The sequence below is a fragment of the Nymphaea colorata genome, chromosome 12, assembly GCF_008831285.2.
Source record: "Nymphaea colorata isolate Beijing-Zhang1983 chromosome 12, ASM883128v2, whole genome shotgun sequence".
NCBI lineage: Eukaryota > Viridiplantae > Streptophyta > Magnoliopsida > Nymphaeales > Nymphaeaceae > Nymphaea > Nymphaea colorata.
This window is the reverse complement of record NC_045149.1, coordinates 17033982-17058920: the sequence shown is the minus strand read 5'-3', so window position 1 is coordinate 17058920 and position 24939 is coordinate 17033982. Positions and strand designations below refer to the sequence as shown.

Below are 24939 nucleotides of genomic sequence, written 5' to 3'. Positions count from 1 at the left end.
CGGCCTGGATGACTTGACGTTTTCTCAATCATTAGAACTACAAATTCATACACAATGGACAAAGCCAATTATGGTTATGTAACTCTTCTTCTTCTTCCTGCCAACCGAGTTAGATATGAATTATGATCATGCTAAGAAAGGAACTCTCGAAATTGAAACAGGAAGCTCTTTTGATGATGTGATTTTGTGCCAATTACTCAAAAGATCGATGGAGATTGGTCCCCTTCTAGAAGGCAAGGCAAGCTGATAGCCATATGAGTCTGGTTGAAGCCCCCGTCCTCCTCATCATCATCATCATCCACTTGGCATTTGCAACACAGAGTAAGCTTTCCAATGCCGTTTCTCTAATTCTTCTAGGGTCCCGCCATCCACTCTCTCTCTCTCTTTCTCTCTCTCTTTCTCAGCTATATATATATATATATATATATTGCCAACCGGCCTGTAGCATAACTGGTTAGACCTGCGGTGCATGGACAATGCATCTCAAGTTCCATTACCGTGGACGCGGCGTATTGGACAGACCTGTACACAATTTGTTTCTGGTTCAATTCCCGTGAGCGTTACATATTGTGGGCACTACATATTAGATATTGAAGTAAAGAGGCTAAGATGATCTGCTGTACAAACTGCCATCCACTTGAACTACCACTGTTGATGTCGATGCTTTTAGCTGAGCTCCTTTCAAGGGTTGGCACGCTTTGTTTTCCGTAGATGTGAAAATAACGTCTCTCTTGTGTGTTGTATTTTTTTTTCATTTTAATGTAAAAAATAACGTTTCTTTTATGTGTGCTTCTGTGTGCGTGTATAATTAAGAACAGATCAACCTTCTTGAAGCTTCTCTATAGTCCCTGGTTGGAACTACTTCGCTTTTCAATCTGGGTCGCGGAAAAAATACAAGGCCAAGTTCAAAGTAACATAGGTCATATTAAGGCCAAGTTCAAAGTAATTTGACATATATAAATCGTCCTTCTTTCTCAGTTTAAAATTACTGTTTATATTATAAAGCATGCTGTTTATGTAATAAATTTTTTTTAGTTGTAGTTTTATACTCGTACACGGGTTCATTTAGGGGAGGGCGTCTTTTTGTATTCAAGTTAGGATCATGGTCGTTCAATCATCTAAACCTTTTCTTTTTGTCATATTCTTTCAAGGATATTTTCAAAAAAGCTCGTCTAATGACTTGAAACTGGACTAAGTCCTTCCCAGCATTCCTGAAACCCACCCAAACTTTTCATGGCTGCGCAAAAAAATACTCTTTTGGCCTTAAAAATGATCTGAGAAAAGCACCGAGGTTTTTATTAATTTTGAAAAACTGGACTGGACTTTTTGAACTTATACTCAAGTGTTGGTGATGGTCAAAAGCCAGTTTCGCACTTTTATAACTTCATTCAAAAAGCATCTAATTATTTTGCATATATATATAGTTAAGAGAGAAACAAGTGAACTAAGTCTGATATGGCTAAAAGATGCAGGAGATAATATATATGTAATATGGCAATTGAACCTTGTATTTGCATTTTTCAGGGTTCTTTCGTTTATATCGCCAAACTTCGGATGTATTCATAAAATTCTCACATTTTTATAATGCGCAGTTTTATTCGGAGATTTTTTTTTTCTTTTTTAATTCTGAAGATGAAGTAACCGTGAAAGGAAATTGTTTATGTAAGACCAATTATGAGAGCCGAGCACCATGCATTTCGATTTTTCCCATCTAGTTCCTCAATGTGATGATAACATTTATAATGGCATTAATAGTACGCACAAGAACAAAAGAGATGCAAATGATAAGAGAAAGAGAGTGGGAATGGAATGATTTTGTGGGAAGCGACAATGGTTGGTGGAACTACTAAGTCAACTGTTGGTTTCGCATTATTGTAGGATATTATCATTGTTGTTTGCTCAAGATCCCATTACAGATGTGGAAGGTTATATCCAAATAATGAAAGGGTGGCTTTTCAGGTCTCCAAGTAAGATTATCCGTTAATTGAACAATCTAAACTGCTGATGCATGCAAGAAAATTGATGAACAAGTGTATTTTCTTATAAGATTATCACCAATCTATTAATGAATATAGCTTTCAAACTCTTCAAAGATTCGAGTTTGCTGGAATCGGTTCAGTTGGTTGTAGCTTGGTTAGGTCTGGTTCCCACATAATTCTCAATTTGCAGCTCAACAAACCTGGAGATCACAAATAGCTCTTATGGTCGTGCTTCCATTGTAAAAACCTTACCAGACTTGCCACAATCAAGATGGATGCCGAAAATATACATTTAATTGACAATTTCGATTTTATGAATATACAAGAATTACAAAGCTGGAAGCTCGAACTAGTTGGCATCACAGAGTCCTGTGGAAGAATCACAGAAGCCATCACGATTGAGCAGCTTTTGAGGCGGTGCGCTAAGCAATGGGGAAGAGGGTGACCCATATGCATTTCTCCGGCTGTTTCCACATCCCAAACTCAACCTGGTGCTCACTCCTGTAGTGGGGTTTTTCCCACTTGCATACTTGCATAATGCCTGCATGAACAATGGTCAACTTTCATCATAAACAACGTACAGATAACAGACTAGTGGGAAGCCATGCAACCAAAACTCATAATGGTTGTTTCATTTCCTCATCTTTTTTATGCCATTTAGTACAATTCAAGAATAATGCATCTAAGATTATGTCGGCAACCAGGTAGCAGACTAATAATCCCAATTAGGTGGGTGAAGTTAGTTTCAAGCCTAATCAAGTATCATCCCATTACTTTCTGCAAGCTACATGATGCGTTAGAAATCCCAAGTATCTCTCAATCTAGGTCAGAATCAACTAAACTTATCATCAATAGGCTTTCAGATCTTTTTAAACAAGCTTGAAGCCTTGAACAGAGATCCCAGACCTGAACCCACTTGGGAGCTGCTGTAGCTCTCTCTGCTCATATCTCCTCAACCCCCAGGTTGTAACACCCTAGCCTTCAGCTTGCACAATAAGGATTTGAATCATGACAGCCAAAGGCCACCGACTATGCCAACCCCTTGGTCTGACCATTTTAAAAACTAATAAGCAAATCAAATGAATTAGGTGGCTTCGGGTCCATTAAGAGTCAATTCAGGCTCAGGCCTAAGACAGGAATAGCTGAAATTGCATAAAAGTTGTATACAGAATGATACCACAGACACAAGCACTGCTAGAGAAAACCTCAGATGTAACATGAAAAATGGACTGCCGTAGCTTTGATCAGGGAGCATAATGCAATCCAATTTTGTGACATGATAGTTTTTCTCCCCCATGACTAGTAATTAGTAAACTGATGGGTCACATGCCAGTCACACTATCTTGGCGCTGTTATGTTAGTGTCTGTGTCTCTAATCCCATCTATTGGTAGGAGCTCTCTGTGGAAAAGATCTATGCTGACCACCCATGAATGGACGAGTGTCAGCACTCAGCAGGAAGCATAAGCAAGACCAATGTGAGGGCCAGTACAACAGCCACATGTGTATGGTGTTGTTAGGAGGTGAGAGACACCATGCCCAGCATTTATGCTGGGAATAGGAGCATAACCGTCCCATATTCCATGGATTCTTATCCAGCGGCACTCACCACCATTTAGGCTCCTGTGACTTGTGAGGCAGTGGATATTATCATGTGCAAACAGCCTTGACCATGCAAGAATATCAGTACGCCACAAGAATGACTGCAGATACATCCCCATGCACATGTATGCATTAGATACCATCCCAAAACTCACGAGCTGCTAAAGCAGTACATAAGCATGCATGAATTGCAGACATACTCCACTCCTGGCCAGCCAGTTTCTACCAGACTTGTGTAATGTAACTTCTCATGGAAACCATAGTACAGTAAATGCCTCAACTGTATGCCAACATTTAGAACCAGCTGTTGCAGCTCAACTGATTGCCTGACTTCCAGGCAGACTTGCACCAAAGTTTGCCACTACCTGCTTGCACACATCCACTAAATGGTTGTTGAACCTAAATGACTGGTTTGGAAGTAACACAATCACAAGAAAAGTAATCATAATTATCTGGATAAATATTTGCAAATTGCCAAATTTTAAATGGTAATCTGGACAGTTTTACCTGTTTCTGGGGAAGGTCTAGTACAGCATCACTGAAGTCAGCACCTTCAATAATTGCACCTCCCAGATCACTTCTTGTGAGCACGGATCTCACAAGAATAGCATTTGTCAGATTAGCTTCATTAAGAACCTGAAACAGGAACTTTACCAATTTAGAAAATTGGACGCAAAATTTTTTTGCAATGCATTGTATCCACATAAAGTTCATGTTGTATTATACTCCTTGATGCCAGACAACATGAGTCATCTTCCAAACGATAAATTTACCTTTTTACCTCATACATGGAAGAAGACAAGAAAAAAATTGAGGCAATTTGTCAAGTTGGTGACTTGAAAATTGGGATTCTAAAACTCTTAACAAGAAAATGCACATTGGTTGACAATGTTAAAAGCCCCACAATGTGTTTCCCAACGTTAGAAACCAATCTCATTTTTAAAACACTGAGATATAACACCAGGCTGCTTTTCTTCTATAATCTCCCTATGATCAAGGATAGTTCTCATAAAAAGTTCAACCTTTCAAAGTGTATGTGTGATGCCTGTCCTTAGTTTTATATTGGGCACAAACACACTTTATCTACCAAGTCCAGCAATGAGACCATTCAAAAATGTACGAGATCATTTGACAGCAGGAACACTTTGTGTTGTCCCATGAATCTGCCCAACAATTGAGGCAGATTTATGGAACACTTGAACTATTGTTGCGTGAACTTGTCCCAATCTTTGAGGCAGATTTAGGGGAAACTCATAAAGTGTCTTTGCTGCCAAATGACCCCTACAAGTGGCATCTCAGCCGTGACAAGGACAAATAGCAGACACTCACAACTACTTACCAATTTAAGTATATTTCAGTGACACAAAGGCAAGATGAAATCTAAGCATGACAATTTGCAGCATGCAGGACTATGTAGGCAACTGTGTAGTTGGGTAAGATCACACGATAACGATGACGAAGACAATGAGAATAACCAATTTAAGGGCAACTTTGAAACATTATTTGGATATATTGGTCAAAATAAAAAGACATGTACATCCCACTGAAACTGTTCAGACATGGTACTTGAAAGTTTTGGAGATGCAACCTGCATCCTCCTACTCAAGTTTCTAAACCACTATTTTCTTTTGCAAAGTCCATTAAAATCCAAGAGCTTCCTAGCAGTAATGCCAGACTGGATAAGGCTCCTAAGGCAAAGATTATGACTCGCTTTACCATCCGATCCATCAGCGTGTCGCTCAAGTCAGCACCTAGAGAAATATCACAAGCAAAAAAATCAGGACTCCTATCTCTCAGTTTGACAAGGAAAAAGGAGTTAAACACTGTGACATAATCAATCAATGAAAAAGGAAACAAGGAAAGTATTCTCAGTTCACAAGACTAAACAGTAAACATGAGGAAAAATACCAAACAAGAAAAGAAAAACATAAAGCATTAAGGGTTCTAGAATAAGTTTAGCTATCAAACTAAATTATAACTTATCTATTCTCATCATGAGGTGATTCAGGTCTAATGCTAGACTCCTATTTTCTTTCATTCTGAACTATTGTACTTCTTTCCTGCTAAGGAATCTGCATATTTTGGGACCAGATGGGTTTTAGATTTGCCTCAGAAAACTGCACATGCTACATGCAAACAAATACAGTCAACAAAGTCAGGTTAAAAAAAATCTAAATACATGAGAGGAAATCAGTTGACTTGGATTGTGTACTTTTGGTATTGCAAAAATTATCCAATAATGTCCCAGCATGTACAAACGCTATGTAACATATGACATGCATTTGAGGTGTTCCCTCATTTTTAGTAGACCTTGTCCAAAAGCTTGGACATATGTTGCATATTTATTCTTTAATTTCTGAGGAAGAATTTTCCTAGGCAACTGAAGGCATTTACCAGAAATTGTGTACTTTTTGGATAGCTCTGAGTTGATGAAGGAATTTCTAGTAACATATGTAAAGGACAATACCTGGCTCTACAATACTTCTGAATTCACACCACATAGTAGACACAGCATTAGGCTACAAATAGATAATGAACTTTAGCTTCACTTTAGAACAAGAACTATGTTCAGATTTAACATTTATACATAATGAAACCATTTTGTTCCAATGAAATGACAGCATCAGAGTAATTCAGCATTTGATCTCTTTCAAACAAATGACTCCGACTGGCATCTGTTAACAATTTTCTGATGATTAAACAATGTTTTTTTGGCTCTAGTTTTCCTTAGCATCTAACAAATCCATAATTCAACCTGTTTATCAAGAAGCTAGACAGTAGATATCGAACCCCATTCTCTTCCTGACAATGAATAAAATAAATATCCAGGATATGGCTCAACCTGCTAGTCCTGGCACTGGCGTCTGCCTTGGCCATGGGAAAAGGATACCTCTTGAGTGGAACAAAATTCAAAAGCCAGTAACTCGTTAATCAATTTCACATGACTTATCATTCAATTCATTTGCTTATAGCATCCCTTCTTTGTTAAATAATCTCTTGTTTTTTAGTAGTCAAAAGACTCAAAATCAAATCAGAACTTAAACAAAAGCAAGTGGGAGCATGGGACCAAAGAAGAAGTAACCAAGGGATCATGTGCCCATAACATAAACAAAAAAATATATCTATTTACTCGTGTGATTTCCTAATTATTTACTTTTCATAATTGTGCTATTTGTGTTTGACCATATCACTTGTTCATCCAACTATAAAAGTACTTATGTTTGCTATTTCCGTTTTACAGTAGCAGCATGGACAATTTAAACCAGCGCTACTCTTTGGTATCTACAGAAGCAGTATTATGTTTTATTTTTTTCAAATTTATCTAGTAAAATACGCGCACGTGCAAAAATTAGTCACGACTCACGAGCCATGATAAACATCCACTTGGATTCTTAATATTTTGGTCGGAAGAAAGAACAATAAAAGAAACTGTAGAGTGGTGAATGAATATTTTGGAGTCTGCATTTGCAACATTATTACATAATTGCAAAACTGAAAAAAAAAAGTGTTGCATAATCACATAATCTAGCCAAAACTGAACAAAATTTCTCATCAGTCAGTTCCACATTGCATTAAATAAGAAAGTCGGCCAGCTTCTAAAGATGCGTACCAGTGAAGTCAGCTCTGTATGCAACAGCTTTCTCAAGATAAGCACCATTGAATGTAGAACCACTAAAATTGGATTCCCTCATGTCTGCTGCAGTGAAGTTGGCTCGTCTACATCAAGCATGTGTCAGTTGCAATTACAAGAACAAATATAATTAGAGGAACTCAGTTCAGAACTAAACAACATAAAAGATTTATTACAAAGAAGGATAGAGCTTAATCACATACAAAGCATATACATATATGGAAATCAGTGTAACCTTAGAGTAGAAAAATAATTGCATGCATGTGCAGAACAATTTATAGTTTTTCAGTTACTACGATCTTAAGCAGACAAACACATAAATATAAATCACTAAACAAAAAATGTCAAAATAGACGAAGGAAATATAAAAATTGAATTTGCTTGGTCCTGGACCTATGTCCAGCATGCCTACGAGAGTGCAGTGCCTTTCCAGTTTCCAGGCATGTCTATGTGATTAATAGCTTTTGTTTTTAAAGAAAAGTACAAATGGTAGCAGAATATTTTTCAATTTTTCAAAAAAGATTAACAAAACCTGCTTCATGATTTTGATAAAGGAACAGCACTCATTTCTTGCACACGAAGACTACGTATAGCAAACATGATTAAAAAGCGGCATATAATTCCCAGAATATATTTCCAACAACGGAATGCCATATGGTAATTGTCCACAACACAAAAGGCTAAAGCAGCCCTGGTAAAACTTCATCAAATTAATCACCTGAAATTCTCGTTAATATGGACAGCCTTCCTGCACAAAAATAAAAATATTAAGACGGTCAATTGTGGAGAATCCGTACAATAAGCGACGAATTACTTGGTGAATTTCTCAAAAGCACATCTTTGAAAACAAAAACAATCAATATGCCATACTTGAGGTCAGCAGAACCAAATTGAGCAGCAGATCCTATGCCAAATTCACCACGAACGTCAGCCTCATATTTATTCAGATCAGCCTGAGCGCTCATTCCAGAGCTCACAATTACAGTAGCTAATACTGCCGTTAGAGAAGCCTGCCATCGTTGATTATCTGCATTACCGATGAGTACCCGTAACAAAGTTACTATCAAGAAATCCATTACAATGAATCACAAGTAGTAATGTCTCAATAATCAGTTCTTTAATTAAAAAGACCAGAATTTTTACAACGTTCTGTACCACTTAAAGGTGTCGATGTTAACCAACAGAAGTAACTGAAAATGCAACCACCGCAAAAACCAGCGGTAAATCCATCACCCAGGACCTCCATTTATATCAAGGCAACAAAAATTTGTAGAAATGCGTAGCCAGAAATTAGCAATTGCTCAAACTTATCATTCAAGAAAGTTTTACGTCTACTATTTGTTCGTATAGGTGAAAGTAATGCTCGCAGCTATAGCTTGTGAGACTCATAGCACGAGAGGGGAAGAGAGAGAGAGATTACCTTGTGGAGGTTCCTGTTGGGGGCTTGTAGTATGGCATGCTATGGTGGATGACGATCGTCTTCTTCCCAACGTGTGAGAAGGAAGGGCCTGCAGACGGTAACCGTAGAGGTTGTGGGAATTAGCAAGAGAAGGATGAATCAGGTTGGTAAACAAACACGCCATTGTTCCTTCTTCTTCACCTTCTCGTGCGAGTGTATTATATTGAGAAAGAGAGAGAGAGAGAGAGTGTGTGAGGGGGGGTGTGGAAAGGGAGACGGATATTTTCACAAGCACCGTAAAAGAGATGAAGTCGGAGACACGTAAGAGGAAGGGAAGCCATAACTTCGAAGAGGGACCTACCAGATGGGGCACGCCGTACCTAACGGAGAGGATGCTCGCCTCTAAGTCTCCTGCTTGGATATTTGTGTTCTGTCTCTGAAACGCCAAGGATAAGACACGACGATTCTGGCGTATAGTAAACTGTGGTGCACGCCACACACAAGGTTGGTTTCTGTTCGTGTGCGGCGGAATGAACAGGCTTCATTTACCGATTTGGCTCTTTCATGTTTCACTGCTTTCACATCAATGATCAAACACAAAGTTCCGCTTTGAGGCGTTCTCAAGGATAGTTGATGGTGGAGATCGTCATCGCCTACGCGTGGTGATGGTGGAGACATAAGACATTCGCCTGGCCCAATCCAGACACCTGTCATTGCCAAGTAGTGTGCGCCCGCATCTTCAGAATCAATCTGAACATATCGAAGAACAAACTCAAATCGGAGTTGTCAATCTTCACGAAACGGTCCGGAGAACGGTTGCTAGGGGATGGACCCCCTCAATCTTCAGGAAACAGTCAGGGCCTGGCACATTTAACAGCGACGTCAATGAATCATATATAGCTAACTATTTGGGTGTTGCGTAGTTTGTATCAAGTGGCTGAACTTTGCATGTAGTCGCATTTGAATGTATTTGAACATCTAATATCCATCGCAAGCAAGTACTACTTCATAAACTGACCATCTCAGATTGCTAATTGGACACAAATTTCCTAGCGAAATCCAATTTCTTGAACCAAAATATTGGCATCTCCATCACCGCTTGGCCATTGAGTTTCTTGTATTTACCATTGGATGCACTAGGGATAAACAGTTCAAGGGCTTTTATTGATTTTCCTAAATCATATGCATAAGAATATGGACTGAGAATGAAAATTTGCTTTTTAATAGGACATATAGCAAGATTGAATACATGGATTCTTTTCGCAGGGAGACTCGTTATATGGACGAAGAGAATCATTTCATCATCTTATTGTTGTAAGGCCTAATCTGAATTCGGCTCCACCTTTCACCAAATTTGATTTAGTCGGATCTTACCCCGTCAGAATTGATTTCAAACATTATTTTTTCTAAACTAATTTCAAATCCCACCAAATGTAAGACTCAACATTCATGCGTAATCAGGTCTGTTATCAGATCTCAGACGAATGTCGGACTCAGATCTAAATGCAGTTACAGACTGCATATTGAATCCAAATCCAGATAGCATTCAGACTTCTATTATTTATACTAAACGCACACAAAATAGAAACGGTGAATAAAATGTACTGATCCCAATGCGTGCAGTTTGTACGACTCTCTCCGTGTGTGTGTGCCTCTCTCTCGTGCATTTGTTAAACCATCGACAAAACTAAGCGTATTTGATTCTGGTAACTTAGAAAATTAAAATGTGCCAGCTGCATGTTACCAGATAGCCAAAGCCTTAACCATCGTCACTAAAAAAGCTATAAACTATTACTATACTATAAGCTCTCACTAATACCCTTGTTTCAACACTATTTTAACAATGATTTTTAATTTTTTTAATCATTCGGCAACAGCCATCATATTTCAATTGCCCTTTTTGGCAACTAAGGAGACAAAAGTTCTCTTCCTTTTTCTTCTTTTAACGGCAAGAAGATACTATCAAGTGGCAGAAGTTCAGGATAAAGAGATACAGCACTGAGAACCAAAATACATTCAAGAAACATAGAACAAATGGGCACAGCATTTCCCCGACATACACAGTCCTGCTTCACTTATCCTGCAAACCAGTTTATCATGAACACATTACCACACCATGTTGTTGCGACCAGAGCTGCAAAATGTCCTATGTCTTAACAAGGTAGCCCACAAGAATGCCTAATATACCAACTAATACCACGAACAAAAATGAGAAGCCTTGATGACCACCACTGTGTTCCTTCCTTAGCAACTCCTACTCAATCAACATAGAACAGCAGTCAGAATCAAAATAAGAAGCAAATATGCTTTCAAATTTATAGACATGCTTGAACTGCCATCCCTAATTACAATTTAATCTTTTGCAGCAAACATGATATTTTAAAGAGCATAAATTTGCAGACTCAGCTGCACTATATGACAAAAGGAGCAGTCCAAGAATTTTAAGTTATGCAGCCAAAGCACAAAAACATTGTTTCAGATCAAAGGAGAACCCCTGAAAGTATGTAATCCCCAAAGTAAAGAATATAGGAACCATGGTATATTGGGGCACTGCAGTTCAAAGTCGGTTAAAGTGATAGAGGAACGCCAGAGGATCTTATAGCTTCTAGCCTTCTACAGAAGCATACTCAGACTAATGGAAGATCTTACAGTATTTATTTCTCGATTAATGGAAAGCACAAATAAGTCAATCATATTGGTCAACAAATAATGGTCTCAAAGATGTGCATTTTGACATGAGAGTTTTTGTATTTATAGTTATATTTCTTTCCGCCGCAAAGCCTGCTGGGGCGAGCCCCAAAGTTTTATTAACAAAAAAATGACATGTACAAAATGGAAGACAAAAACGAATAATGGGTACAAGAAAGTTCATCAGGGTATATTTATATTTCTTTATTTTTATTAGGTGTCTACTATGGTCCTTTTTATATGTAACTGTCCCCTTTTATGGTCATTTTTTATTTCACCGTTACATGTAGGTGCGAGTAATCATGAGCATCAAATAGTAACCCATACGAATCCATTCTCGCTCACCGACTGGTCAAACGATAGCTAGTCTGTTAATCATTGTTAGAATATGTTTTGGGCGCCCATCAAACAGTACATATGAACCTCACTCCATTCTATTGTGTCCTTGTCAATAAGGAAATTTTTTCATTTTGACACACATATCCATCATTAGATAAGTCCCAGAAATATGGCCACAAGAAGATACAACTTAATCAGAGATAAGGTCGAATATTTATGTGATAAAGGATCAGGTATCCTCTGTTGACCGTGATACAGGTGCCTTTTGCTTAATCAGCAGCATTAACTGCTACGTGTCTGTGTGCTGCTCAGTAGTTAGTGACAATTGTAAAAGAATGTGGATAAGCAAATGGAGAAAGATACCAAGAGACAGAAAATCTTCCAATCCAACAATTTCCACAGACAAAAAAAAAACCATGTGATTGGCAAAAGAATACCAGTTCCTGTTGCAACTTTTGGTTTAGTTGAATGGCAGATAGTTTCTCTGTGTTCAGCGTTGAAATTACATTCAAAACCTGAAGAATCATCAAATGGCCCACGTCACAAGTCTAGCTAAAGATAAACCAATAAAAATTGAAGCAACCAATAGAAAGTGAAAAGTAAAGGATAAAAGAATTCATCCAAAGAGCAGCTCACAAGAATAAAGACAGCATTAACTACATAACATTGCAGACTAAAAAAGAAAACTAGCATCAGGGAATGGGCCCAACCAACAAGATGTTACGCTAGGAAAATCCTTACTAAAAGAAGAATTTGACAAACGATAACATTGCAAACTTGGAAAGAAAACTAGCATCAGGGAATGACCACAAATGGCTGACCAATCTGTAAATACCTTCAAACTATTTTCTGGACATACAAACAATTTGTGCTTAAGGGCCAGTCTGTTAGATATTGAACCCAGGTCACTGGGTTCAAGACAGTGACTTAATCCAGGTACCATACAGGATACCAAAAAAAATAGCTATAGAAACTATACCTAAAACGACAAAGAAGAGAAATTATGGGTAAAGAACTTCATGCTTTTGTACTTAACGAGAATTATTTTCGTATGACAGTATTATGAGAAAAAGCAGTATAAGGTATAAAGGACAAGATCACACAATTCAAAGTAAAACTGGCAAGAGGACTCGGTCATTGACAACAAAAGCATAGGCTAGGATATAAACCAACACAAAAAGAAATATGAAATAATGGCTCTAAATCACCATCAATCTCTGAAACAGATTCACTTATAATGGCCAGACAACTGTAAATTACAACCAACGTTTCCAATATAGCCCTTTGAATCAATTACAGTAAGTGGAACCCCAAGTACTAGGAACTAGAATCCTGATTCCTGAATCTGAACGCAACTCCCAGTCACCAGAATCTCAAATCTCATGTGATTTTAGTTTACCTTTTAAAGGTTTTACTTGTATACGTAAATGTATTGGTATTACTTGTGAACAAGTATATAAATCCTACCACAGTTCACCATGTGACTTCCAACTTTCTTAATCTTCTAACTTCCCAATAGGACTATTTTCTAGTGCTGATTCACATTTTTCTTCCCGTTTTTATTCCTGATCTGCAACTATTGTCCACAAAAAACAGAAGTTGGAAGGAAGCTAAGCTACAATGGCTATTTTGGTGAAGAATGGACAGGAAGAACACAGTAGTGTGAAAAAAAAAAGAATGAAGACAACCTCAACAAAATGTAAAGAGAACCCAGAAAAAAATAGGAAATTGAAAATATATATAATATATCCTCGACAGAAAATAATCACATATAGATGGACAAGAAAGAATTGAAGCTTCCTCCATGCCTTTGCTCCATGAAAGCTTTCATGAGGAGATCTTAAAATGGAGGCAACTGTTGAGATTTCTGGAAAACGAGAAAATTGAAACTAACTTTCAGAAGTCATAAAACTATCCAGTATCCACGTCATCCATTTTCAATGTCAACAGGATTGTCCCACCAGGGAGTCAAGCTCCAAAAGCAATTTCACCACCTAATCTTAACAATGTATAAGCAACTTCTTTGTTGATACATATAAAATAATGTTTTCAAACCCTCAAAAATCAAGCCAAGTTGACCCTAAATATCGTCAGCAAAATAGTTTGCCCAGACTCTTAAACCCATCAAGTCAAGTCAAACGTTATGCCATGAAACCCAAACACACACATATATACATATTTACTTGCAAACTATGTATATATGTATATATGTATATCAGTAACTCTCTAGCTCACCCTACACATGCACACAACACACATAGGTATCAGGAATTTGAGCCACATCAGCATCTCAAAGAGCAACAGTTTTGAAGGCACGTCACAAAGGAGTGCAGGAAACAGGTTAAACATGATACAGGAATAGGCAATAGGCAAACTGTAAATTCCATAGAAAAATATAAGCACATCTCAAAGAGCAACAATTTTGAAGACGCATGTCACAGAGGAGTACAGAGAACAGGTTACATATGATACAGGAATAGGTTATAGTCAAGCTGTAATTCCACAGAAAACCACAAGCTAAAGATATTTTTTTCAATTCTATGGGTCTACAAATACTAGTCAAATAAAGTAAAGGATATTACAAGACAGTTAATCTCCTGAGAGGTACCACAGCATGAATGGACAAACTGAAAGTCTGAAACCAAAATCATGTGAGAATAGTATCTAGGTGTCCAAATCCTAGAGTAGGTGAGCATATATCAGTAAGACCAAAATCCTAGTATGAGCAAAATCATGCCCATGCATAACCATAGGCAATAACCCCCATTATCCCTGTATCTTGTAAAAGCTGTTAAGTGCCCATTGCATTATTCACAGAACTGTTGGCCTTAGTAGCACGAAAGAGGCCTTAGATGGGATGAATATAATTTCAAACTTGAAAGCATAAAATCTATGCGCTCAACCAAGAAAGGTCAGAAGAGGAATGATTAACTACTCCAGTTAATCAAGAAGTATCAAATGCCCTTTTACAATGTAAAGTTTTATTCCCAACATTAATTTTTTACGACTTTATTCTCCTTCAGTTAATCCACATTATTGACTTCCTTCAAGGGCATAAATTGTATAAACAGAACATTCTTTTTTATGGTATATGGATAGGTCAGTAAATAAAGCCAGTTGATTATTGTTTCCCTTCTTCAGAGAAATATAATGAAAATATTCTCCAGTTTTTTCTTTTTCTCCGCAGATGGCTGCAGACTAAGTCTGTTAGCAACACTGCAATCAGCCAATATCATTTCAATGGAAAAGAAACAAGAAGAGGCCTGAAACGTCCCTTTCCAACATTCAGCCAATATGAGGCTGTTTTGGCCTTATACAAGGCTGCATTGGCCAACATATAAATAGAAAAATATTTCAATTATTTTCATTTTTAATAATTAAAGTTACCAATAAGGACCAACAATGTGGGCCTATGGCCCTATAGGTGCCGAAACCAGTATTTACAACATTGCTGCCAACAGGGTAAAAAGGTTTGACAGGTTTCCAGTGAGCTTAAGTAGACAACTAAAAGAAAAAAGAGGACACTATTTGGGCACAGAAGTTGCTATTATCCAAACAATGTATCATCAGCAGCACCATGCAAGTCCCAAATCCATGTAATTTTTTGTGCTATCTCCTTGCATGTAGATCGTAACTGAACATCAAACAAGGAGAGCATTAAATTAGGAAAAAAAGTTGAAAAAGACAAGGAATAATCCCAAGCAAAAGGATCGATCTCAAAATATATGAGCAAGCAACAAACAACTATAACTAACAGTTTCAACGTTCACCAAATGATTATGCACTTATAGGACAATTTAAAATGCAAATATTTATAAGATAAATGGAACAAAACCACAGGCACCTCTGAATTTTTCGTGTCCGGCTCATCTGCTTCCTTTGATACCTGAATAGTTAATCACTTAGAATTAGTTTGTGCTGTTGAAAAGTAAAAGTATTCTAAGAACACTTCTTGATATCACAAAAATAATAAAATTCATATCGAAGTAATATAAAAGAAAATTACGAAGAAGTAAATCAACAGCTATGAGCTTACAGCATCATATAAATATGAACGAAGGTTTCTGTTATCTGACTGATAAGACGCTTGTGGTGAGGAACCTTCTTCTGAAACTGATGATGGAGTTTGGAGTGGGGGCACATAAACCACCTCCATTTTGCACTCCTCGACAATCTTTCCATCTCCTTTAGTAAACTAAATGTTAAAGGATAGGGGGTCAGTTCCATTAAGCATCAGAATTCCCCTAAAAGGTAATCGATTAAAGCACAACAAAGGCATCGCACCGTTTCTGCATTTATATCCTTAGAGGTTGCACCCTGACTTGTTACGACACTTTGAATGAGGAACCTGTCTTTGCACCGCATGTCCGGCGGTGCCTCACTTTGTGCTTGCATTGTAACTATGACAAACAAGTGTCCATAAGATAAAATGTTCCCATTCCTAGGGCAGAACCCCAAAGAGTTCCCGCCAGAATACAGGAAAAGAGAGAAACTTGTACCAGTGACATCGCAGGCGCTTCTGGGAGCAACAACGCCAGTGTTTGGCCGCACGCAGTATTTCTTTGGATTCGTTGTTTTAACCTTAGCAAATGAAAGGTAAGTTCAAGCAGTTATTACCGACATCATCAAGAAGAAAAAACCAATGACATGCGAAAAATAGTGAAACAACATATAGATTACGAAAAGGACATACCTTGAAAGCTACATAATCACTGGTTTTATTGACCAAATGCAAGGAACACGAGCTCTGCTTCTTCGATTCGACTTAGGGACCAGTTCACAAGTAGCAAAAAACTAATCAGAAGATTATACAGAACGAGGAATTACCTTACCACCCAAACTGAAAAATAAAAAAAGTCAGACCAAAATGCTTCGTTTTGATGTGTAAATCGGCCCTCGAATGGTCGACCGATGGAGAAGCTAACCCTGAATGGTTTCTATGGATGAAACAGCAATGATCCGATGGCGCAGAAAAGAATAAAAGAGACATGTAAGGCTAGCAGAAGTGAAATCCATCGTGAAAATTGACGATCCCCTCCCAAACATGACCGAAACAGATGAGAACAAACACATGGGTAGCCATAAATTCTGCTCACAACAATGAGACACAATATAAAAAGCGGATGATCTTGAGATGATATGATTAAAAATGGGAACCCATTTGATTTTTTCGACTTTTAGAGGAAGAAACACCTGGAGAACATGGAGAAAACTTACATGTAAACTTGAGCTCTGAAGGCTGGATGTCAAGAAGCCCCTCGGAACTCATGTTTTTCTGCAAGTAGAACAAGAACCCTAACACTTCGATCACTGGCCGGTGCTCCCAGAGAAGTGATCAGCTCGACTACAGTGCCATCACCGACATCTTCCCTTCCCCTGAACGGAGAAATACAAGTATAGCAGCCTCAGGAGTCAAGGAGGAAAACAGTGAATGGCCACCTGGGAGTAAGTAGATGTCAAAAACAGAGATATGAATCAATATGTCACATTTGGCAGCCCCAGCCTAAGTCGGCTTTCGCAGTGGAAAACCAGATTTGATGCTAGATTGGGCCCATCAACAAATCTCGTACGGTCGAGTTGGCCCCAATACCACCACCCATCGTTCAGCTTGAGCTCGCCGAGCTGTGTGTTCGTCCAGACGCAACCGTGTCCAACACAGGCTTGTTCTTGCTAGATCAGGATCTAAATCCAAGACGCATAGAGTAGTTGTGAATTGTATCCTATATTAAATAAAAGTTGAAATTGGATCTGAAATGAACAAGTCAACTCCAACAAACAAAGACTGAAAAAAGGCTCCTCACACGTAAAAGAATGCAAAATATTCAGAGTTCAAGTGAATTTCGACACGGATGCACACCGAAGCAGCTGTAAGCCGATTCAAATGAATTTAAGGTCAAACAGGCCAAGGGCAAAAAAAAAGGCAACCAGTTTGCCCTTTGAGATCCATATTTGGACCATGGCCACATTATGTTTCCTGCAAAGGACCTGTTTAACTTGGTCGGCTGTGGCTTAAGGCTAGGTGCAATCAGGAATCTGGACAATTTTCCAAGGAAAGTTGGTTCGGTTTCCCAAGTCACTAGGTCATCTTTACCATTTCAGAAGAGACAAGGCCAATCCAATACGGTTGCTGCTGTCTCCTACATGATTGTGGAGTGCAGAGACGCATTTCACCAAACATGCTGCCACACTGCAGACTCTGGCCAACACACCCTATCATTTGAGGCAATGGGACGCCAAGATCAAAATATGTTGCAATCTTGGACAGAACATAGCGTGAAAGAAATGGCATACGTTTCGTCTTAAACATCAGCTTTGATCTCAAATCCAACCTAACCTAGAATTTGATATCGTCCAACATACCCACTCGGGCTCATTCTGATAACAGTGGTTATGAAAGGCTTCCTATAAACCCAAAATCGGAATGAGAGCTTTGGTTGGATCTGCTCTGTGATCCGCAAGTTTAAGATGATCATCAGCGAGTAGAGCCGGAGAAAGGATAGACCTCCTCTATATTGCTCACCTGCTCCAAAAAAATCACAAGATCATTTAACACCCACCGAAATTTTAGGTCGTCATCTGACCTGCACACTAAGTAAAAACATGGGGGCACGCATTTCTGCAGGACCACAACCCAACGCCTGCAAGTTGCAAGGCTACCTTCTCTGCCGAAGGTATACTTGGGGCAGAGGCAGGTGTGGGCACTGTGCGGGCAATTGTCCATACTGACCCATAAAAAAATTCTATTTCATATTGATATTGCCATGGAAGGAAAACAGAGACATCATGCACAACTTTGGAAGCATTCTGATGGATTGGTAGTAGACACGAATGTTGGTAAGGGATAACCAGTTTTAATGTCTTTGAAGTGGTGATGTGCGAGAAAGCCACATGCACATTGAGAGAAAGCAAAATATGTGGACAAGAAAGAAGTTTGGAATTTTGTAGTTGGAGAAACCTGCTGCGGTGAGTGGGTGCACAGTTTGGTTTCTTAGCGGGACAGAAATATAAGAGCGTATCTGGTGACCCACCAAAAAAAAAAAAAAACTTTTTACCTAATGAAGGACCAAAAGCATTGCACTGGTTGTGAGTTGCGGCAACTCAACTTGGGCAACCAAGAGTTTAAATTCTAACCACTTTCTTGTTTGATGAATTAGCTATCTTGAGCCCAACTGCTCTTTTAAAAAAAGGAATCATCCAGTGATACAACACTCATATACCAACAAAATGCTGTAAGACTTAATGTTGAAGCCATAAATGTTTTGCATTGTCCGTCATAATTATCCATCTCCTTGTCAATGAAACCAAGAATACTAGATGAAGCAGCATTGGAAATGCTCAAATCCAGGAGACAAACATAGAATATCCCACAGAAACAAACACTGCATCTCAATTAGCAGAATTGACTTGCAGACGAGCAACCAATTTGGCTGACCCACATCCACATGGATGGCAATCCAGCAACCAACAAAGGCCTCATGATCGCCGCTCATTACTGCCTTGATTGATCCACGCTGCCATCACATGTGCCCTGAGGGAGGAGTCATTATCACATTGGACCCTACAGCTCGAACCAAAAGATGGAGTGTTCTTTTTCATAAGCATGTTACAACGAACCCTTCGGCTTGGTCAAAAGAAACATCTACTCGGTTCCCTGTAATTTCAAATTTTCAACCCAAATAGGTTATTACATATTCATTCTAAAATTAGCAAGGCTGTGGCTTTGTATAGGAAATTACTGCAAGAAAAGCAGGCATACTGTGCAAAAGGCTTACTTTTTCCTCAGACATCTTTATGAACAAATAATTTAGATATCCCATGGGCTTCATTTCCTAGCTGCATTTCTTTCACACTTGCCGATATAGACTTTTAGAGTGTGAAAGAAAGTTCGTCAAGACCAATTTAAACTGGTAGCACCGCGGGGGCTTGAATTGAATATTATGTGAAGTCCATTTAATTAGTCATTGACCACTATCAGTTACAGAAGCAAGAAAAAGATTTTCTTGAAGAACAAGGAAGCGATTCCTTTCATATGCCCACATTCACACTATCAAAAAGAACCATTGACAACGGCGCTATTTAATGACCCCAAGTTTCAAGCATGTACTATGAAAATAAAAGTAGTCATGAGAATAGTAGTAGTAGGAGAAAACTATTGTTGGACGTTGTGGAGGTCATGAAAAAGGATTGGAGTAGGATAATTATGACCCAACCACAATTGTTTCTATATTGATAAGATCTAACCTGGGGATACCTTGTTAGCAGTAACAATTTGCAGCAGATATACCTTGTAAAACTGTTCGTCCAAACAGATACTCAGGGTAGCATCAAGATAGAACCGCAAAAACATACAGGTCGGAGGGGCGCTATTACTTTGCTAGTGCATGACAACGAAATTGTAGAAGGACAAGCAAAATAGACACAGTAAACCCTTCAAATTGCGCTTTCTTAGCAGGATGAAGTGTCCCAGTAAGGTAGCACATATGGTTGGCGTGGGCAACTGCCTACACCAGCCCCTCAATATTTCTTTATGTTCATAGTAACATCTTCAAATATTTGCCTTGTTATATATAGGACTGCCCCTTTGGATACGGAAATCTGTAAATGAATGGTCCTCCAGAAAATTTTTCTGGCACCGCCACTGTGTGTCACGTTAGAAATTTGTCTTCTAAGGTTTTGTTATTTTTCCCCAAGCTAATTATATGTCCTGCCATTGTAAGCTTACATTGATGAAAAGTACATACAAAACGAACGTACTAGTGGTCTTTACTGCCCAAGAACAAGAGACAAGAAACCGATCCAAATCTTGAAGACCATTAGGAAGAAAGGGCACTTGGCACAAGATCACAAGAACAAATACATGATCTCCAGTGCGTGTACAGAAATGACAGTGATACCAAAAGAAAAGATCAAACCCAGAACATGGTTTAATGCACTATGAACAGTTTATGGTGTCATTTGACCAAAAAGACGGAAGCGCGCATGGTGGGCGCGTGTGGCAAAAGGCAAAAAGAAACAAAATTCTATCCGATATTTATGAAAAGGAAGCATGTAACAAAAAACCAAGAAACATTCAGTGTGGCCATTGAAAATGTGAAAGTGAAACAGTGATGACAGATGAAAATAAGTAACAAGCATTAAAATCTAATACATGCTAGAGAAAAAGGAGAGCTTGGAATAGTTGCCTAATTTAACCAGTAATGAGAAATAATATCTGCCTGTTCAAATCCATCCTCCCAAGCACATGCATCGGAAAAAGGTTTGCTGCCATCGAAAGATGCATCTCTGGGTTCATGTCATATGTGTTTTCCACCCAAGTGCGCCTTCCTATCTGATTTGTCGTCTTGTGACTGTTGTACGTCGTGAGACCAATCAGCAGGTCAGGGGTCATCAAATCTGTATGTAGAAGCTTCCCTTTATTGCATGATTAAACATTTGAGAAAACGAGGAATGCCAAAAAAGGAGTTTTTCTAGTGATCTGGCTCACCAATTTCACTTACAAGAGCACATAACCAGTTGGCTTTTGTGATACTTACCTTCAAATGTTCGATTATAACAAAAAATGTGGTTACAACGTGATGTTTTGCACCATATGGAGAAGGAATTCAAACCAACTACCCAATATTGCATGCTTCGGTGGCTCCTTCCCAAATGCACATTAATTGGCTACACCCGTACATCGAGCTACCAAATGGATAGAGAGAAAGAGTGAGGGAACGAACTCGGGATCACACTCTCTCGTCCAAGATTTCCTGTGACTAAATTAATTCGCTCCCCACAAGAAATCTCCGTCTCCCCTTCTTGGAAAGTGATGGCTTCTCTCCATCGCCCATCGGATGCATGAATGCCCACCCACTGCACCCACATATCAACTTGCTCCATCGGACCTCCGGTTCCTCCTCTTGCTCCCCGATCCGCCTTCCCTATCAAAGCCTCCCTCTCCCTGGTGCCGAAGACGAGCATCGGCAGTCTAGTGTCCTCGCAGGCAGGGATTTGGAGATGGAGATGGAGGAAAAAGAAGGCCGACCTCGCGGTGGTAGTGTCGTCGTGTGGAGAACGGATTCCAGGGTTTCCAACAGATCGAAGCAAGAAGGAAGGCTGTCGAGGCTCTCTTTGGAGGATCGATGTCGATCGAAACTCGGAAGTCATGAGATCTGAAACCTAACAACACGGATCGCTTCCTTGGACACCGTGCTAGGGCAAGTGGCGGGAAAGGAAGGACGGAGGAAAGAAAGCCGTTGCGAGGAGCTAGGTTTGGGCGGGAAATAAGAGGCGGTGAAAGCTGAATTTTCTCTAAATAAGTAATGGATGAGAAATACATCAGGTAGTTTTAATATTACCCAAAGAGTCTCCAGCTTTATCTTTATTTGCGAGACCATACCAAAATGCGCCTGAGAACCAAAAATTGTGAACTTTAAAGAATTTTAATTTTTTAAGGAGCATCAATATATAAAAATGAACAAATTATTCAAAGCTTCAATATGTAAATTAAAAATTTGAACGCCAAAAAAATCATAATAATCATAATTGTATGCTATTAGCACTAACTATACCAAAAAAAGTCAAAACACAATCGTTCCTTGTGATGCTATTGATCAGCCCGATAGTTATGCTTATTTTCAAGCAGTCTTAAAGTCTTAAACCCTACAATCATGAAAAAAAACGAAAAAAAGGCTCTTGAGATTTTTTTCAGGTGTAATCAGGCTAATTAGAAAAAAACAAAAAAAAATATAGTGAAAATTTTAAATAAAACCAAAAATCTAAAAATAAATGAAAAAATATAATAAGTGAAAAACTGATAATACAAACATAAAAATAAATAAGTAGAATTACAAAAAAAATAAAATTAAAATATAACAAAAAAAACAATTTCAGATGAGCCAAGTAAAAGAACACCGGTTCAAGCTTGGGATGAACCAAATCAAGAATGACTGACCGATTAAGATCCTGAGTCAACGAAACAAAAAAAACTTCGGCTCTTTTTTGAATGGTTGTGGTCGCCCCGCCCCCTAACCCCCAAGTAAGCTGAAGTCTCTATCATCTAATTAATCACAAATAATATCACTTGTCCTTCACGGTCCCACGACAGGGTTTTATTAGGACCAGATCTGTAAAACCCCATTAATGTTGTAACTATCAATTTCAATTTCGGTTACCTTTACAAATGCTTGCTCATGAATGCCCAATATATTTTAAAATTAAAAAATATTGTAGTTATTATTTTGATGAAACATTGGATGATATCACAGTGACAACGTGACCGAAATCGGCACACGTCTGATTGAGAAATTGAATTGGAACTGTATTTTAAAAAAGACATCTGATTGGATTTGGATCTGAATTTTGGTTTAAATTAAAAAAAAAAAAGTCAGATTTGGGTTCAGTTTTAAATTCAAATTCATTTTAAATAAGTATCATATATCCACTAATCATACATTTTGAAAGTTGGTTCTCAAACACACCACAATGTAGTCTAGATTCAGTTGTGTATTTAAATAACGTGGACTCTTATATTATATATGGTGAATTTAAGACCAAAGTTAGACATGGTATTAACTTCTCTCATTCACGTTCGAGTCGTTTTGGAATTTAAATATGTGAACATCTGATGAATGGGATATGGCAAAGACTGGAACCAATTGGAATCCAATCCATGATGCTGAATATAACAAGTCGATGCAATAAATAACAACTGATATGGGTTGGTCACTAAATGATTGTAACAAACACATTTAAAAGGATGAAGCGTGCCAATGGCTGTGCCTATTAACCGCTCTCCGCAGTGAGCAATAACAGTAGAGCAGGGAAGAGGACAAGCCCAGCTGCCTGTGAGCTCGAGGATGAAGGTGGAGCCTAAAGAACAGACTGGGCACTGGAAAACGCAGACAATTTGCCCTCATGGACACTTAAATCTCTAGAGAGAGAAAATGATGCTCCCACCTACCTTCTTAAGATTCGGATTTTGGAATTCAATACTCATAGCCCTATTTATATTTTGGTACTGAATCTTAAATTGTTCCCAATCGAAAATTTAAGGACTGGAGACAAGATCTGGTATTGTGGATCAGGCGGCAGGAAGAGACAGTGAAACCGGTTTTCTGAGACTCGACTCCATCATAAATGAACCCTCATATATATATATATAAATAGAGAGAGAGCCGATAAAATGGAAATGTATATCAAAATTGTGGAACAAGACGTCTCCTATATATATATATATATATATATATAGAGAGAGAGAGAGAGAGAGACATACACACAGATTAGTCGGAGAAAATCTAGATCCTTCATACTATTTCTCTAAAATCCTTCTACATAATATGAACAGCGTGGTATTGTTATAAATGTTGATATAAGATAAAGCATGCTTTAGTTCAGTTCAAGTTATGTTGTGAAAAATATTGCTTTTTCTCTTAATAAATTTTCGAGTTATTGGAGCTGTTGATTTTTTTATTATTAAAAACACATTAATTTAAATAAAAAAATCATTTACATAACATATATTTTCCACCAAATTATTTTTGACATTATATGTGTAAGATTAGATTTATGTGTAGGATTAGATTACGTAAAAAGCATGTAGACAATGCAATTTAAGTATCCCTTTTTTTCCCTGACCTAGTGGCTTGGTGCGGTATTTGTCGCTATTGGTTCATCGTGTATGCCGACGCTTAATGTGTTCCCATGGGCCGAGAGGTGCACTGCTCTCTTCGCCAAGATTGAAGTCCAAATTTACTTCAACCTGGTTGAAATTGTTAACTAGAACATGGTAAATTTGAACCAAGTTGATGGGTCGTGCCTAGTTAAGCCTGACCTACCAACCGTTTTTTTAAGCTTAAGTTTGGTTTAGTGTTGTAATATCTCAAAAGTTATGGTAGATTGTAATACCTAAAAAAATTAATTTTATAACTAAAATTATCAGGAATCCTTGGGGGATATCAAAAGTATGTTGTTAAGTGACCAGTTATCTTGGTTTCTAATCTTTTTTGGGCTGAAACTGAAGCTATTAAGGAATAGTTTGAGATTCGTCAAATCAAGAGCCCTAGTTTGATTGAAAAGAAGGTAGATTGTTACAGAACATGATTCAATACTTGGACTTGTAGTCTCACACATAGACTTGTGTGTCTTAAGGAGGATAGATTATAACACACAAAAAGTTTAATCTCACATTTAAAATTATAAGAGATCGTGGGAGGCTTATAAAGTCAGTTGTCAAACGCTCAATTGTCTTAATTTCTAACCTTTTTTGTTTTGGAATTGAAGCTGATAAGGGTCGAGTTGGGATCGGTTGAACCAGAAGCTTGAG

At 38.2% G+C, this 24939-nt stretch overlaps 2 protein-coding genes across 2 annotated transcripts; both read right to left on the bottom strand.

Moving 5' to 3' along the window:
- Window positions 1-2182: 2182 nt before the first annotated feature.
- On the bottom strand, window positions 2183-8902 carry LOC116265931 (thylakoid lumenal protein TL20.3, chloroplastic). Its single transcript, XM_031646940.2, has 7 exons — window positions 8631-8902; window positions 8081-8237; window positions 7929-7958; window positions 7190-7296; window positions 5296-5330; window positions 4087-4215; window positions 2183-2520 (listed from the first exon to the last, which is right to left on the bottom strand). The coding sequence occupies exons 1-7, from the start codon at window positions 8791-8793 to the stop codon at window positions 2329-2331; spliced, it is 813 nt and encodes a 270-aa protein (XP_031502800.1). The 5' UTR covers window positions 8794-8902; the 3' UTR covers window positions 2183-2328.
- Window positions 8903-10522: 1620 nt separating this feature from the next.
- LOC116266277 (vesicle-associated protein 1-3-like) lies at window positions 10523-17237 on the bottom strand. The gene is made up of 8 exons (XM_031647424.2): window positions 16854-17237; window positions 16330-16400; window positions 16136-16217; window positions 15921-16036; window positions 15673-15831; window positions 15481-15522; window positions 12074-12151; window positions 10523-10863 (listed from the first exon to the last, which is right to left on the bottom strand). Exons 1-8 carry the CDS (start codon window positions 16903-16905, stop codon window positions 10756-10758), a joined length of 708 nt encoding a protein of 235 aa, XP_031503284.1. The 5' UTR covers window positions 16906-17237; the 3' UTR covers window positions 10523-10755.
- Window positions 17238-24939: the final 7702 nt, after the last annotated feature.

Excerpts from the sequence above, each read along its gene's own strand:
- LOC116266277 (XM_031647424.2), bottom strand. The coding sequence starts at position 16,905 with ATGAGTTCCGAGGGGCTTCTTGACATCCAGCCTTCAGAGCTCAAGTTT. Across the intron at positions 15,832-15,920 it reads AGGATATAAATGCAGAAACG|TTTACTAAAGGAGATGGAAA; the intron begins GTGCGATGCCTT and ends TTTAACATTTAG. Across the intron at positions 10,864-12,073 it reads AAAAGTTGCAACAGGAACTG|GAGTTGCTAAGGAAGGAACA; the intron begins GTATTCTTTTGC and ends TTGATTGAGTAG.
- LOC116265931 (XM_031646940.2), bottom strand. The coding sequence starts at position 8,793 with ATGGCGTGTTTGTTTACCAACCTGATTCATCCTTCTCTTGCTAATTCC. Across the intron at positions 5,331-7,189 it reads ATACAGAGCTGACTTCACTG|GTGCTGACTTGAGCGACACG; the intron begins GTACGCATCTTT and ends ATATTTCTCTAG. Across the intron at positions 2,521-4,086 it reads TAGACCTTCCCCAGAAACAG|GCATTATGCAAGTATGCAAG; the intron begins GTAAAACTGTCC and ends TTGTTCATGCAG.